Below are 17,775 nucleotides of genomic sequence, written 5' to 3'. Positions count from 1 at the left end.
CTGGGGTCAAAGGTAAGATGAGTTAGTTCTCTTAAGTAGACAAGCTGCAGAAATGATAGTAAAGAGAGAGGACTGGTCCAAAATATGTTGCCAAGAAAGTTTCAGGAGTGAAAGGATTGGGTCTCCTACTCTGACATTACCAACTGCTTATATACCTCTACCAAAGGTATGAGGCTGTGTGAAAAGAGGGAAAGGTCTTGAGTCCATTTCTTCCATTTGGGAGTAAATAGGCTATCATGAATGTAAGATGGAACACAGGATGCCTTTGAGAAATTGTTTTTTAATGATTCTCTTTAGTGAACATGGGTAGTACTAAACTGTGTGGTATGCCAGCAGCAAGAGTATATATCAGACTGAATAACCTCAAAGCAAGAAGAGCCCAAAATAGGGACAGTAGTAAGATCCAGTATATGTGCTGGAGTGGTGGCTCTCCCATATAACTTACTAGCTCTGCTGCCCATTCCCTGAGTAACATTCCTATGCTTCAAAGTATGGGAATCATCAAAACCTACTCTCATTCATGAGGTGAAATCTTGATTAATAATTCCTAGGATCAGGGCTTAGAATTATGAAGGATCTTGGAGATCATCTCCAGTGACATCATTCTACAGATAAAATTAAGGACCAAAGAAAATAACTTGATCAGTGTCCAGCAACTTTGCACTACAAAGGTAAGTAATGAATATGAATTTTCTTGTATGTAATTCACATACAAAATATAAAACTCTAAAACCTCCATTTTCATCCAGAACTTCTTGCAGAAATAACCGTTTGAAAGATTGAGAGAAAGACTCAGAGCTTTCAAGCTCTCAGTCCAATCCATTTGTTTTATAGGTTAAGAAATGGCAGTAAAGTGATTTGTCCAAAGTCACAGGTATATTGAGAAGAAAAGCTGCAATTTGATCCTAGGTCCTCTGACTCCAAATTCAAAGGGTTTGGTTTGGTTTGGTTTGGTTTGGTTTTTTCACAAAACCACCATCTTTTCGCAGTCTTTTGTAGCCACCAGTAGATCTGCTTCCTTATTCTTCAAGTTATTCAAAATAAGTGAAATAGTGATAACTGACATTTACACAGCTTAAAAGCCATTGACAGCATCTTATTTGTCAGATGATGAAGTACCCTATAAAGAAGTTAAATATGTTGCCCATTGTTACACAGTATAAAGCTGTTTCTGAACCCAAGACTTTCTGTCTCCAAGTCTATCACTGCACTCTTACCCCTTTGTAAAATAGGACTGCTTTTTTTTTTTAAACATGCCACTCAGGGGCAGCTAGATGGCGCAGTGGATAGAGCACTGGCCCTGGATTCAGGAGTACCTGAGTTCAAATCCGGCCTCAGACACTTAACACTTACTAGCTGTGTGACCCTGGGCAAGTCACTTAACCCCAATTGCCTTACTAAAAAAAAAAAACAAAAAAACCCATGCCACTCATTTGTCCACAGCCGGCTAAAAAAGGAAAAAGCCATAGAAATGAAATTTGGGGTGAAACATCAACATGGCCTGTCCTCACCAATGTTTTGTTGTGGAGGGCTGTATAAACAGAGAAACCACTTCTGTCCTGGGAATATCTTCTTCTGGGTAATGTCTTACCAGCCAGTCAACACCGAATTATATAACCCAACTTCCCTTACCATTTAGCCTCAGAAAGATTTTTTTCAAACACAACCAAATAAATATTAAATACATATTGGGAGTTACACAAATAGATACAGAATGTGAAAACATGTTGTTTATTTTGTTTAGCCATATCTGACTCTGTGATCCCTTTTTGGAGTTTTCTTGGCAAAGATACTAAAGTAGTTTGCCCATTCCTTCTCCAACTAATTTTACAGATTAGGAAACTGAGGCAAACAGGATTAAGTGACTAGTAAATATTTGAGGCAAGATAGGAATTCTGGTCCTCCTAACTCTAGGCCTGGTACTCTATCCACTGTATTTCCTAGCTGCCTGTGAAGACAGTAGCCTGTATTATTTACCATGGGTTTCATTGCCTGTATCACCATTTTCATCATGAATTTCCTTGCATTTGTGTTTTAGGTGATTAGGTGACTCCAGGTCATGCAAGCACGCTTTAAAACAACATGCCCAAAGACAAAGTAATGTTGGAAAACTGCAAACAACCACAAAAAGTAAGCCACTTGAAAGTCTGTGTCAAGTCTGGAACTTCATGTGCTAGAGTCAGATAAGGGGAGGTCTTGAATGTCAAACAAACCCCTCCAGGTATATCTTATGGTGTATTTCCCCTCCAAGGCTAACCTTGAAATTCTTTTTCAACTGGATTCACATGATAGAAAGTGTGTGGGAAAAGGTAAGGTGAGTGGATGAAGGGAGGCATAGTGTAATTTGCTCCTAGTCCCCCTCCCTAGAGATGGCTTTGTGCCCCATTCCCTCCTAGGGGCAGCCCTGATGGAAAGCATTGAGTATGGTGGTAAGAATGCATTTGCTAAAAAACAGAGGAGCTTCTGTGTAGAGAAGGCCTGATTACTGGAACTGTGCTATGTGAGCAATGGGTACTGTTGCTCCTAATATCCCTGAGGAGCCATGTTTGCCACATTCCGACATGGTGATACTCACGGTGAATTTGGGCTTCTCGAGGAAAGCTACAGATGTTTCTTTGCCTGGATGGAAATGCCAAAAAGCACATGAGTTTCCTTAAACCATTCCAAATCATTCCTGTCCCCACCATCTGGCTCAGAGGACAACAAAGTGATCTGGTTTGTCTTTTGTCCTTCTAATTGAAAATCCAGGGCTGCTCCTCCATCATGCAATAAGCATTCAAAAGATCAGGAAAACAGTATATTCACCTGGGCAGAAGAAACATTTGAAGGAGCAGTAGTTAAAAAGCTTGGGAAATGCAGCCTGATTATTTAACAATTTGCTGTTTGGGAACTGTACAACATGAAATTTATATTGAAATTTTGGGTTACTGTCAACAGCCTTATCTCCTTGGAGACAGACTCATACAGGATAGAAACATGAGCCAGGGAATGGAAGTTAGCTCTGGGCTCATGATGGCTTTTCCCCTCCCAATGTGAGCCATTTGCCCGAGAACATACTTTCTGTTTAAATGAGCAGCAAAGCAAGAAATCCCTGATAAAATTACACGTATGGATGCTTCAGAAAGTATACAGATACTTCAGAATGTATATGTACCTCCCTCCCTTCTTTGTAGAGGTAGGAGACTATGGGTGTGAAAAACGACATACATTGACATACTGTGTTGATGTATTGGCTAATTCTGTTGAATTGCTTTTTTCTCTTTCTACCGGAAAGGGGGTGAAATCAAAGTTATATAAAAACTATATAAATTTTAAAAGTTTGAAAGATAATGATCATTTCCCCTTTCCCTTCCCCCTTCTAAGCCACCACCCCTAGGCTAAACTTCTCTAGTTCTATCAACTATTCCTCCTATGACTTTTTCAAATCAAGAACTGTTAGAGTAAGATTCCAGATTGAAAATGGGTACTAACAACACTTTGATCACCCATTTACTCAGTGCTAATGTCTATAATGGGGATAGCTAGATAACTCAGTGGGATAGAATGCTGGGCCTTGAGTTAGGAAGGCCTAAATTCAAATCCAGCTTTAGACACTTAACTAGCTATGTGACCCTGGGCAAGTCACTTAACTTCTGTTCGCCTGAATCCACTAGAGAAGAAAATGACAAACCACTCCAGTATCTTTGCCAAGAAAATTCTGTGGACACTATTGGTATGCTATGGTCTACAGGATCACAAAGAGTCAAACTGGACTGAATGACTGAACAACAACAAAAGTCTGTAAGGTTTCAGTGCAATTGACTCATTGCTTCATAACTTCTGCCAAGTCTTTTCTTAAGTGTGTTTTGTCTTTCCAGGAAGACTGAAAACTTCTGGATCCTGTCTTCTTAGGGACTAGGGCCTTAGATAAATCCTGCCTCATATACTCACTAGTTCTATGAAGTCGGTCAAGTCACTTAACCTCCCCCAGCCTCTTCTATTGCAAAAAACCGAAAATAATAATTGTACCTAACTCACAGGATTGTTATGAGAATAAACTGAGATAATTGTGTAAAGTGCTTTATAAATCTTAAGTTGCTACATAAATGTGTATTATTAATATCATTATTATTATTTGGGTTTTTTTCCTTGGCCTCTCACCCACAGTGCCTAACACAGTAGGTGCTTGATCAGTGTTAATTAGTGGCTGCAGTGATGATAACGCATTTTACTGGAAGCCACAGGACTTTTTGAAATTTCCACTTTCACATCTGTAGTTAACACAGAATTTTAGGAAAGCCCCTTCTTTAATATGTAATGTAACTAGGGGGCAGCTAGGTAGCGCAGTGGATAGAGCACCGGCCCTGGATTCAGGAGCTGCTGAGTTCAAATCCGGCCTCAGACACTTGACACTTGCTGGCTGTGTGACCCTGGGCAAATCACTTAACCCCCATTGTCCCGCCAAAAAAAAAAAAATATGTAATGTAACCTCACAGGGTTAATGTAAAGAAAATACTTTGTGAGCCACAGATGGAGTATGGAAATTAGAATTATTTTTTTTATCACCATTCATCACCAGAATGTTATCTGCTCGAGATAAGAGTATGGTTGTACTTACCAACCCCACTCTAGAATCAGAAAAGCCTATGTTCAAGCCCTGTCTCTGATATACACTGGTCTTGTGACCTTGGACCATTGACCCCAGGCAATTTTCTAAAACTATGAAGTGCTTTGGTAGAGGGAATTTCCCTAGACCAGTGAAATCATTGGCCCAAACAAAAAAAAATATATTTTTCTAATTAGAATGTAGCCTGCCAAGTCATGTGTGTGGTATTGTTGTTGTTTTGCGGTGGAGGGTTGTTGGTTTTTTTTTTTTCTTAATGATACAGCAACACAGAAAGATGATTAATAAGAGACAGTTTGGTACAGTGGAAAGAGAACTGGCCTCAGAATCAGGAAGACCTGGGTTCGAGTTCCATCTGTGATATGTACAAGTTGTGTAACCCTGGGCAAATCACTTAACCAGTCAGTACCCCCTAGCCATTTTCTGAGACTATAAATTACAGAACAGCTGTAACTCTGCAATGTAAAGAGAGTTTCTTAATTGGGAGTTCCATTCACCTTATAAAGTTACCAATTCAGACATACCCACTTCCTTAAAGAAGAAAGAAAGATGCCTACTAGAGCACAGAATAGTGTGATCCCTGTTGGTAAAGGAGGTACCCAACAGTCATTAAATAATACAGTCATCAAATAATAGATTCAATTAATAGGCAGTCAATCAATAAGCATTTATTAAGTGCCTACTTGTGCCAGGCACTTACTAAGCGCTGGGGTCACAAAGAAATGCAAAAGATAATCCCCGTCTTTCAGGAGTTCACCATCTAAAGGGGGAGACAACATGTAAACAACTATGAATAAACAAGCTATATAGGATAAAAAGGAAAGTGATGAACTAAGACATCTTCCTGAATTCAAATCTAGCCTCAGACAATTAATAGCTGTGTGACCCTGGGCAAGTCACTTAACCCTATTTGCTTCAGTTTCTTCATCTGTAAAATGAGTTGGAGAAGGAAATGGCAAACCACTCCAGTATTTTTGAGACAACCTCAGATGGAGTCACAAAGAGTTAGACATGACTGAAAGTGACTGAGCAACAAGCAACAATTAACAGAGTGAAGATAATGGAACTATGAAGAATACAGAGAGGTTTCTTTCTGAAGGTGGAATTTTAGCTGGAAACCAGCGAAGCCAGGAAGCAGAGAGGAGGAGGGAAGGCTTTCTGGGGATGGAAATGTCTACAATGTGATAAACACTGGGAATATCAAAACAAAAACGAGAGTAGTCCCTGCCCTCAAGGAGTTTTCATTCTACCAGATACAAATGCATAAAGAATGGAAATATCACCATTCCTGGGATTTGAAGAGGCCTCATCTGCCAACTATCCCACTGAGAGTTTGGATACCTTCTTATCTCATCAGGATGACTAAGTATGGGGACTGATGAAAGAAGTTTTACATAGAAGCCATTTTTCATGCCCCACATAACCCAGGCAACTGTCCTAATTAGGTAAAAGAAATCAGCTCAGCATCTTTGAGACTATATAGCCTCAAAGGGAGTCAGAAAAACAATGAGAAGATATGTTGGATTGGTGAAACCTGTCTCTGACACTGGTCCTAAAACAAACTTAGGAGACATAGTCCAGATATTCTTCTCCCACCAACCACCCACCCCCAAATAATTTTGAACCGCTTGAGAATTTATTAATTTGAAACAAAAATTGAATTGCTGGGCCTTGCTGTTTGTTTAATGATTACTGCCCGAAGTACCGCTTCCCAGCTCCTTCCTATAAAACTGCCAGGACAATATTTATCAGCCTGATATTAACCTGATCCCCTTGCAGATTTTGAGATTTAACTCAGGGTAATAATAAAAGCTGACATTTATGCAGTTCCAAAGCACTTTACCTGCATGCATTATCTCATTTGGTCCTCACAACAGCCCTATAAGGTAAATAGTACAGTTAGAATAATCCCCAATTTATAATTGAGGAAGCTAATACCCACTAGTCCTGTATCAACTAACTTTAGGCCACCCAACTAGTGAACAAGACATACCTAGGATTCAGAAGCAGTCTCTAGAATCCATGGCCAGTGTGCTACTCAGACAATCAGTGCATCCACCATGCCAAGCTGCCTACACAGCTTTTTCCATTGAATGTCTATGCATTCTTGTGGCCATATAGCAAAAACTAGAAACTAGTGTCTTGCTCACTGAGGCAAGACAGGCAAAGGGCCTGATGCCTTTTCCTTTACAATCAGAGTAGTCTTAATAATAAGAGCTTAATATTTCTTCAGTCATTCTATTTTTACAGTGAAAGGAAGAGCAGAGGAAAAACTGGAATCCCAAACTAGATGTCAGAAAATGAGTTTCAATTCCAGCTCTCCATCATTAACTATGCAATTAACCTTTTCTTTACCTTAGTTTCTTCGTTTGAAAATGGAGGTAGTCGTATATATTTTATAGGACTGTCCTAAACCTCAAATGAAATAAAATATGTGAAGCCATTTATAAGCTTTAAAGTGCTATGTAAGCATCAATTATTACTATTTCATAGCCTTCATCTAGGAGACCAAATAACTAACATCCGGAGATGAAATCCAGATCCTGTACATGGATATACTTGAAAGCAACCGCTAGAATTACAAGTGTTCTTTTCTTTCCACAGCTACTGGCTGTGTGACCTTGGGCAAGTCACCTCTTTGACCTTCAGGTTCCTGATGAGGATTCCTTAACAGAAGTTACCTGCAGACCTTGATTCATGTTGTTAGGCAAAGGCAGATGAGTCGGGGGCGGGGGGCGGTACAGGGTCCCAGAAAAGGAATTTAAGTTTGGGGAGGTTCGGATTTCAGATAGATCCAATAAGCCACAGAATGTGTTGGAAGAAATGGCTACAAAGCAATGATCTTGGCTGAACTCAACCCCTATAGAAATACCCAGAGCTCAGAAATATGATGTTAGTTGCTTCTTGTTTGCTGTGAAATCAAGAGCTGGAAAGAATAGTCTGAGATGCTTACTTATTTTCTTCTTCATGTTGGTCTCCTCAGACCCTGGGCTCCTGAGGTAAGGGAGTAAGCCCTAAGAAGAGAGCTTGAAGTCTGCCTTCAAAGGCACCATGACCCAGTAGATTTTAAATTCACATTCTAACGTTCCCCTTTCCCTTCTCCCACCCCATGCTCTCCCAGTTCTTCTCTGCCCTCTTGTCCCCCTTTTTTTTTTGTGCGTGGGGGGGAAGTTAGGTTCTTTCCTTCTCCCAACTTATTTCCCTCTCAGTAGTCCTCCCCACCCCACCCTGGACTTCCAGCTGTTGCCATGCTAAACCTGTTTCCCTTGCTAGGGGAGCAGACAGGTGTGGCAGAGGGTGGACCACTGTCAGACAGGTCTGGTAAGGGGGTGGAGATAAGAATAGCAGCACAGGAGAGATCTTGGGTAGGGGGTGCCAAATACTTTGACCTTCTGTTTCCTGTACAACAGTTGAATTTTGATTGAAGAAGATAGGATTGAATATAGTAAATGACATAAGGATAAAAGTTAGCAGGCCAAGTGTGTGGCCAGACCCAGGCAGTATGCTTTTAAATGTTGGTTCCAGACCTGTGATCTCCCTAGTGCAGATAATTCCCAGTGAAGAAACTCCCTTTATCAATATAAAATGATAGCTCTGCTACAACTTACAGTCTTAGAGTAGTAGCCCAGGGCACCAGGGTACGTTAAGTAACTTGCCCGTTCATGCTCATACGGCCAGTGTGGATCAAAAGTAAGGACTGAAGACAGGTGTTCCTAACTCCCAGTCTCCTACACACCCTGCTGCATCTTAAAAGTGTTGTAACCCTACACCCAGAATCAGGAACCCTCAGTTCTGATCCTGACTCTTGCTACTAATTAGATGCCCAATCTTGAACAAGTCACAGAATCCTGCTGGGTCTTCATTTTTTTTTTCATCTATAAAATAAGGAGTTTGGACTAGACACATAGCCACAAAACTCCCCAGTACTGCCCACGTGTAATTGGGAAATGTTTAATAACATTACATGTTTTACAGCAAAGATAATGTCAATTTGTCATTTTCTAAGTCAGTATAAAGCTGGCAGGGATCTCTTTCTATTTGAGTTTGACAACACTGGGGCACCAGTCTTTAAGGTCTTTTCCAAATCTAGATTCATACAACTTTATAAAATGGGTGAAAATTGGTCGCTATGTTTCTCCCAAACTATTCCATTATCAATGCGGCCTAGGGCCCCATTCGTTTTTAGTTATTAACTCACTTTGAGCTTGCATTAAGTTAAAACAAACGCTAGGCCTTTTGCACAAGAACTATTTATTGTCTTGTTATATATCCTGCTTTGCAGTTGATTTTTTGAATCCATGTATAGTACTTTACATTTGTCTCTATTAAACCTCAAGTTTGTCTCAGAGAGGCAGACTGAATTACTGAAGAGGGAGCCTGGCTTTGGAGTCTGCTAGGCCTGGATTTAAGTCATGTGTGACTGTGACAGGTCAAAACCTCACAATGCCCTAGGCAACCCTCTAAATATGCAAGCTATAAAGCAGGTGCCAATCTGAATTGGTAAAGGAAGTTACCTCATTAGAAACCTATTAAAACCGAAATCACAAGTTTCCTCCCTCCCTATCCCAAAAAAGCTTCACCTTAATTTCTAATATTTTAGCCTTCTGAGATATTTTTTATCCATAATCTAACATGTGAACTGTATATCCCAGATATTTGTGTTTTCTGCATGTTTGACAAGCATTCAATTTTCAGTAAAGATATTGATTTTTAAAAAACAACACATTTAACAGATCATGGGGCAAGGACAGATTCCCGGGACAGCCTACTAGAGTCCTTCTTCCAGTATAATCCATTAAACACAACTCTTTAGGTCTAGTCATCCAAAAAGGTCAAATGCACCTACAACAATATCATCAGAGACTTTATCAAATGTCTTAATGGAATTCAGGTGCATTATGTCAACACTATTCTCTGATCTAATAATAACCTAATAATCTGATAACAGGATCTATTAACAATGTACAAAAGGAAGTGAGATTGGTCTGACATGTTACCAATGAACCCACACTTACCTTTCTAAGCATTCATAAACCATACCTTTAATATGTTGTAGAATTTTGCTCATAAGATCTCCAGTCTACAATTTTGATTTTATTTTTTTATTTTTGCCAGGCAATGAGGGTTAAGTGACTTGCCCAGGGTCACACAGCTAGTAAGTGTCAAGTATCTGAGGCCAGATTTGAACTCAGGTCCTCCTGAATCCAGGGCCAGTGCTCTATCCACTGTGCCATCTAGCTGCCCCTCCAGTCTATAATTTTTAAAATCTGTCCTCTTCCCTTTCTTGCACATTGAGACCTCTCCCCCTATCGGGTCCTTTAACAGTTCTCCCATTTTTCATAATTCCTCAAAGATCATTCATAGTGATTCAGCTGCCATATTGACCAATTCTTTCAATACCCTAGAGCATAATTCATTTCTACTTCATGACTGGAAATCATTGAGGGGAATTATCTCTCCCAGTCTAAAGATCACTCTTCTTGGCAGAAAAAGAAACAGAAGCAAAAGAAGAATTGAGTATTTTCTAACTTCTCTTGGAACCCATCCACCTTGAGCAGTGAGCCTGTCTTCTAAATCTTCCTCTTTCCCTCTTTGGAGCTAAAACAAGTCTCTAGCATGCCTCAAAAACTTCAGTTTGTTCTGCACTTTAGTGCTGCTGAAACTATCCTTACAATACAAAGCTAATCTATTTTTTTTAATCTTTACTTACCAACCCTTGGTTATATCTTCTGTATGTGTCTTCTGAAAATCTAATTTGACTAATATTAACTGTGCATCCAATCAGATGCTTTAAAGCTCTCCTTCTTTTCTTCCTCCTTGAAGCTATTTGTGTACTTGTCACTAGAAAGCATCCCATTTCTCTTGGATGGAGTTTCCTTGTAGAATTTTAGGCCATGGGATTCTATGCATCCCTTTTTTGGGAACTCTTTAAAATTAGCTCTCCCAAAATCTAGGCATATCACAGACTGTGCCTTACTTTTCCTTTTTTGATAAATTATGAATTCTCTCTTTTTTTTGTTTTGTTTTTGTTTTTGTTTTGTTTTTGCAGGGCAATGGGAGTTAAGTGACTTGCCCAGGGTCACACAGCTAGTAAGTGTCAAGTGTCTGAGGCTGGGTTTGAACTCAGATACTCCTGAATCCAGGGCCGGTGCTTTATCCCTATGAATTCTCAAATGGAGTAGATAGCAAATGTCCAAGGTTACTATTGGTCCAATTTTGGCAACCAGACCCTCCTTACTGGTCAGAATCAGGTCTACAATGGAGGATTCATATATTTCTCCCTCTACCTTTTAAAGAACAAATTATCACGGAGGTAAGTCATGAATTTCTAAGCTGTTCTGCTTTTAGAAAATAGAGAGCTTCAACAAATGCCTAGAGAGTTAATTTATCATGTCTCCATACTAGGCTTAGTATGTATTTCCCTAACTCTTCATCTATTTCTTCCATTGGGTTGGTGCAAGAATTCCACCAATATAGCTTTGTTCTCTCCCTTCACTGACCCTTATGCAAGTTCTCTCCACCATGCTTCCTCCTTATCATATTCTTTTTTTGGGGGGGGGGGCAGGGCACTGAGGGTTAAGTGACTTGCCCAGGGTCACACAGCTAGTTAAGTGTCAAGTGTCTGAGGCTGGATTTGAACTCAGGTCCTCCTGAATCCAAGGCCAGTGCTTTATCCACTGTGCCACCTAGCTGCCCCTCCCTTATCATATTATTGATATATAAAGGTACTACACTACCTTTTATAAAAAATCTAATCTATTGATTTCAAATAAGGTATGCCCTTCCATAGCCATATTCTAGTCATGAGTCACATTTATCATCTCAATAGTATCTCTGAAACCAAATTTACCTCTGTGCATTAAGGTGTCTTTAAAGTGTATTAAGGTTTCCCATTCCCTATGCATCTGCACACAATCATCTAAGGCCATAAATTGTTTTGGGTTTTGTTTTTCATTTTTTTAATTCTCTCTGTGTTTTTTTTTCTCTTTCATTTCTCTTCTGGTTCTGAGATTTTTCTTCATCCCTATGGACTTCTCACCCTGGAACATCTCTCCAACCCTGTGCCATTGATAAATCATTGGTGAATTTCTTTTACAGTGTCCTTTTGAAGAAAGGCTCAGGCCAACCATGCTTCATACTTCTCCTGACTCTACTTCCAGCTCTGCAGACATCACCACCATGGCCCTGCACATGGGTATCTTCAACTCCACCATCTTTTCAACCCTCTTTCTTTTACTGGCTCACACCATTATAATATAAGCTCTTTCAGGACTAAAACTGGCGTTTCTGTTACTTGAATTTGTATCCCCAGTGGTTAGCACAGTACTTGGCATATAGTAAATACAATAAATGCTTCTTAAGTTGACTCAACTGTGAGCTACTCTCCAAAGATATTACTCTTCCTGTGATCTATTTTGCTCCATGATGTCTGGCTCAGCTGATCCATGGGAGTAGTTTGCTTCCTTTACCCTCTGTGATAGGATTTCTAGGATGCAGAATTTCTGGGATGCAGCTTCTCTCTTCCCACTTTAAGGCTTTATATAAAAGAAGACAAAGCTTTCCCTTGGGACTTGATTGGCTCCAGCTTCCCTGACACAGCTTTCTAGTTATCCTAGGGCATAAAAAGTTCCAGCCATGAGGCATCTAGGCCCCTTGGACTAGGTAGATTTCTGAAGATCACTTGAGTTATCATATATCCTTCATCATGCCCTGATGATCAGATAAATTTCCATATGGACATGAGGGTTACTGCTTCCAGAGAAGCTAAGTGCCACTATATCCTTGTTGCATATCTTTGTTGTATTTGGGCAAAGTAAAACCTCCTTTGTTAACACAGTTAACAAAACAATGTAAACTTGCAATAATTTGAGTGCCTTATTTTGTCCCAATGTCAAACCTGAACTAAGAGAATGCTGGTATCTTCTATTAAGGTACTATTAGCAAAATGTAAAGTCACAATGTAAATATACTTTTTTTTTTTTTTTGGTGAGGCAATTGGGGTTAAGTGACTTGCCCAGGGTCACACAGCTATTAAGTGTTAAGTGTTTGAGGCTGGATTTGAACTCAGGTCTTCCTGAATCCAGGGCTGGTACTCTATCCACTGTGCCACCTAGCTGCCCCATAAATATACTTTTACTAGCCCTGATTATAAGCACCCCAACCCTGGAGGTAATTTGGTACAGTGTAAAGAGTCCCCATTTATCTACTATCTTATGACCTGGGGTGAGCCACTTTTTCTTTCAGGGCCCTAATTTCCATATTTCTAAAATGATGGTTTTAGGCTAAATGAAGTCCAAGAGCTCTTGAAACTCTAAGGTCAAGATATGGTGGCTAATGATGGTCAAGTCTGAGAAGTTACTTGGCATTGACAGAAACTTAAGTATAGGTCATTTTCCGTAAATCATTGGAAAACCATCCCCACTTTTCAGACTTGAATAAACGAGATGCTCAATTCTCTACCATTCTTGCCGTTAGTTCTTGTGACTGGGGGCAGCTAGGTGGTGCAGTGGATAAGGCACCAGCCCTGGATTCAGGAGGACCTGAGTTCAAATCCAGCCTCAGACACTTGACACTTACTAGCTGTGTGACCCTGAGCAAATCACTTAACCCTCATTGCCCTGGCCCCCCCCCAAAAAAAAACCACATTAGTTCTTGTGACTAACTCTTGACTATGTGTCATGACTATTTGCGGCATGCAGGATTACTAAAATAGGCTTTATCTATAACAGGTGTCAGGGTGGAGACTTCAAACAAGCTAGTCATTGTAACAGGATAATATGCAGGTTTTCCTTTTCCTGAGATTTTCCTTGCCTCTTCTTGTGGCTTGTTCACATGTCATTTAATAGAACACTGGCCCTGAAATTGGGAGGACCTGAGTTCAAATCTTACCTCAGACACTTACTAGTTGTGTGACCCTGGGCAAATCACTTAACTCCAATTGCCTTAAACATCCAGGGTCATCTCCAGTTTTGATTTATATCTTGCCACTGGACCCAGATGGCTCTGGAGGAGACAGTGAGGTTGGTTTCCCTACACAGCCCTCCCTTACTTAAATTCAATTCACTGCAAGACATGACAACACCCATATGTCATGGTCCTCTTCATGAATGAAAGACAAACAAAAGTCTACAATTAGAAGATTCCTTCCACAACACCAATGTAGAAAATACCTGCATTTAACGATCATCTTCAAGAAAATCACATGTAGAAATCCATCATCCAGCTACTTTCATCCCTTCTTTTCCCTTCTCTCCTCTCATTTCTCTGAATTCCTTCAAGTCTCAGTTAAGATCCTACCTTTTGGGGCAGCTAGGTAGCGCAATGGATAGAGCACTGGCCCTGGGATTCAGAAGGACCTGAGTTCAAATCTGGTCTCAAACACTTGACACTTACTAGCTGTGTGACCCTGGGCAAGTCACTTAACCCCAAATGTCTCACCAAAAACAAAAACAAAAAAAAGATCCTACCTTTTGCAAAAAAAAAAAATTTCCTGCCCCACCTCCATTCCTTATCCTAGTGCCTTCCCTTTGAGATGATTGTCAGTCTCCCCTTTAGGTAGAAAGGAGTTGGTCTGGATGGGGTTGTATGTGGTGGTTTGCGTGTTGTCTCCCCCATTAGACTGCAAGCTCTTTGAGAGAAGGCACTGTCTTTTGCCTTTCTTTGTATCTGCAGTACTTAGGACAGTGCATATAGTAAGCATTGAATAAATATTTGCTGACTTGACTTGGCTATCACTCCCTTCCTTTCCCCTGTCACAGGGTGACTCTTCATCCCATTACCACAAAGACATAGGATGGTACCTAGATGTAGGAATCCTACATAAAGGCGGGCTGTGAACTGAGGCTTGAAGGAAGCCAGGAAAACTAAAAAAGTGCTTAAGAAGGAGGAAATGGTTGAGAAGAATTCTGAATTATATAAGATGAGAATCAGGGAAGAAGTTTCAGCAAATAGCTTCAATTTTCTCTGAATCATGGAGTAAGTTATGAAGTGGATCAACTCATTAATTGTTAGAAAAAGTTCTGAAACTGAAAAAAATTCCCAAAGTTAAATTAATATTTTCAGATAGCCTAAAAATTGTTTTTCTTAGCACCTCTGAGGCCTTTTTCTTCCATTCTTCCACTGTCCCTCCAAAAGTAGGAGGAGATCATATAGAACTGAAAGCCATTTTGTACTTTTATCTGCTCCCTGAGTCATCCTGGCCCATGAATATTGCCTGAAATTCTTACTTTGTCTTGTGTGTGTATGCTCCTCTAGAAGCTCCGGCAGGAACCATACCTCACACTCCTTTTGTAAATACTGATTAAATAAATTAGATAATGATTCCAAGGCAATATGTAAGCAATTATCCGTTTAGCACAAATAATCTGCACCTTCTTAAGGAATTCAGAAATATACAAAAAAGTCATTGAATGGTGGGCTTATTCTGAAACAACTTCAAAAAGAGCATAGGACTTGAGCTGACTTTTCGAGGAGAGTCAGATTTAAATTGGTAGAGAAGCCTTTATTCAGCATGAGGAAAGACTTAGAGACAAAATGAGGATAACATGGATGGGCAATGGTAATGATTGATGAGACTTGTAAAGAAACTAGTTCAATAAGAGTGGATGTTCCACTGGGGAGGAATATGAGATAAGATTAACTACATGCATAATGCTGATCCTTGTGTCAGGCTCCGACAAAGCAAAGAGGCACTGGAATTTCAGGCATTTCTCACTTCTCTTTATCATTGCCCCCAATGTGGAAACTTCATTATCTGATTTGACCCAGTACTGATACCAATTCCCCTAGCAAGTTGACAAGGTTCAAAGAGTGAATTAGTTTATTTACAGGTAAAAAAAACCAAGTCTCACAACAAAGTTTGTAGAAAATAGTCATCTACCTGGAGGTAATCCTCCAGTTTCTTACAGTAATGACCTAGGTAAGTCACCTAATAGATAATGCTTCTTCTTATGTAGCTTTTCAGTGTGTTTCTTTCTTCCTACCTTCTCTGTAGATCCAGGAGGATTGGCTATGGTTGCTCCCCATTAGGGTAGCCCTTCACAATTCCTCTGGCCATCTAAAGAGTAACAGTCCTCAATCTAGCTACAATTCTGCATAGCTCGCAAACTGTGGTAAGGGCTGTCCCACATCCTGCTATCGTTCTCTTGCAGAGTTCCATTCTAATTACCGGACTTCAGAAGTTGGCTTCAGACGTCTTCTGTTACTCTTAGCATGTCCCAGCTAGTCCTATAGGAATGGAAGATATTCCAGAGCTCCTTTGTCTTAACCAGAGACATTTGGCCTCCTTGTATCCAGTTCAAGCACAGGGCAAACAAGGGGCTCCACTCAGGATTCCTCCCTTGGGCTGTAGTTGTACCAACCTTTTGCCTCATGCAAAACCCCACCCTCATGGCTTCTAAGGAAGTCTACATTCTTAATACCAAGTTGGTCTGGGTGAAGTCATACTCTTATATTTTCATTCTCCCAGTGACTGGGTCATCTACTCCTGCCCACATCAGCATCTCTCTTAGGTTTAGGGGTCTGGCAGAGTCCCACATTTCCCACAAACTATAGAAAGAAAAGTTTGTAGCCCCTCATTGCATAAAAACTCATTTATAAAACACTTTATGGTTTATGAAGCACTGTCTTCATTATAACTCTGTGAAGAAGGCAGCATGAATAATATCATCATGTTATAGATAAGGAAACTAAGGTACATAGAAAATGACTTGCCTAGGGTCATACACTATTATATATCAGAACCAGGGCTTTTTTGTTTGTTTGTTTGTTTGTTTGTTTATCAAACGACCTTGGGGGTTGTTTTTAATTCCATATGTCACTGCAAGATCCAACATAATGTAACCTGTTGAGATAATTATTCCTGTGCTCAACACGTAAGCAACCAGCATGTTTCAGAGGGAGGTTTAATTATCCTGATACAAGTATACATCAAAGTTGTTCATTGAAAGATATCAAGGTCCTTGGAGTCCACTCTGAGCATTTCACATTTGTGTCTGATCAGGATTCCCCGAGAAGAGCAGTCCCCAAAAAGTCCTCCATCCCTAGACCATAAGATTGAAAAGATAGCTTAATTGTCCTTGTTAAATTTGCCATTGATGTATGTAACCCAATCCAGAATCAGACACCAGTCAGTGGCCCAAACTAGCCCCACAGCACCAACAGCACCCCATGTGCCTGCTGTGGGAAGCCAGTACTTGACCAGCTCCTTGTAGTGTGGCCCCAGGAACTTGTTCAGCATTGCTACCCCGCTTGCCTCAGTGCTGGCTCAGCACACAAATTAGCCTATCAGAACCAAGACTTTTATAAACCTAGGCCTTCTAACACCAACTAGGTCTAATTCCCCTATATCATGATGCCTTCTAATATAATCCAGTGAAAGACCTTTCCTGCTAAACTGAATCTAGACTTACTCTGATTTGAGACATTATTTTAAAATTTTGGAGGGGAATGTTGGAAGAGTTCAGTTTAGTTACTACCTCTATTTGGCCATCTTGGGTCCCCCTCTAGACTTGTTCTGGAAGACAAGAGGCAATCAACTCCTCTAGGTTCTTAAGCAAGAAAACGATGTAGCAGATACAACAGTTTAGGAAGGCCATACTAGCTCCTGCGTTTGGAGCTCTTGGATACTGAACTTTGAGGAATCATGACAAGAATAGGTCTTTGACTTGAGTTATTGCTCAATGTGAGTAAGGCAAAGTTGAGGTATATTTCACTGAGGATTAATAACTGGATTCAAGAAGCTACTTAATAGAGCCTGGTTGGACCATGAGAATACTAAAGCTCTTGATAGATATGGGGAAATTGGAAAAGGAAGTGAAGAGAGCTAATGAGTTCAGCTTGAAACTTATTCACTTAAGATGAGTAGGGAATATCCAAGTGGAGATCGCTTTGAAGGTATCCAAAATAGGTACCTGGAGATACATGCATGTGACACAGGTGAAAGATTAGATTTGGAGCTACAAATTTGGGGGTCTTTAGGGGAACAAAAAGGATAGCTGAAGCTATAAAGTTTATGAGCTTTAAGGTGATGCAGGGGATAGAGCACTGGGTCTAGAGTCAGGAAGACCTAAATTTAAATCCAGCCTTAAACATTTATTAGCTGTGTGACCCTGAGCAAGTCACTTAACCCTCAGTTTCCTCACCTGTAAAATGAGCTGGAGAATGAAATGGCA

The 17,775-nt window shown here is 40.2% G+C and overlaps 1 protein-coding gene across 1 annotated transcript; it reads right to left on the bottom strand.

Annotated features, from left to right (window-relative positions):
- Positions 1-16,670: 16,670 nt before the first annotated feature.
- Positions 16,671-16,841, bottom strand: LOC122745892 (cytochrome b-c1 complex subunit 10-like). Its single transcript, XM_043991341.1, has one exon. It carries the CDS (start codon positions 16,839-16,841, stop codon positions 16,671-16,673), a length of 171 nt encoding a protein of 56 aa, XP_043847276.1.
- Between the last annotated feature and the right edge of the window lie 934 nt (positions 16,842-17,775).

Source organism: Dromiciops gliroides, chromosome 3, assembly GCF_019393635.1.
Source record: "Dromiciops gliroides isolate mDroGli1 chromosome 3, mDroGli1.pri, whole genome shotgun sequence".
NCBI classification, from domain to species: domain Eukaryota; kingdom Metazoa; phylum Chordata; class Mammalia; order Microbiotheria; family Microbiotheriidae; genus Dromiciops; species Dromiciops gliroides.
This window is presented reverse-complemented; position numbering and strand designations above follow the sequence as displayed.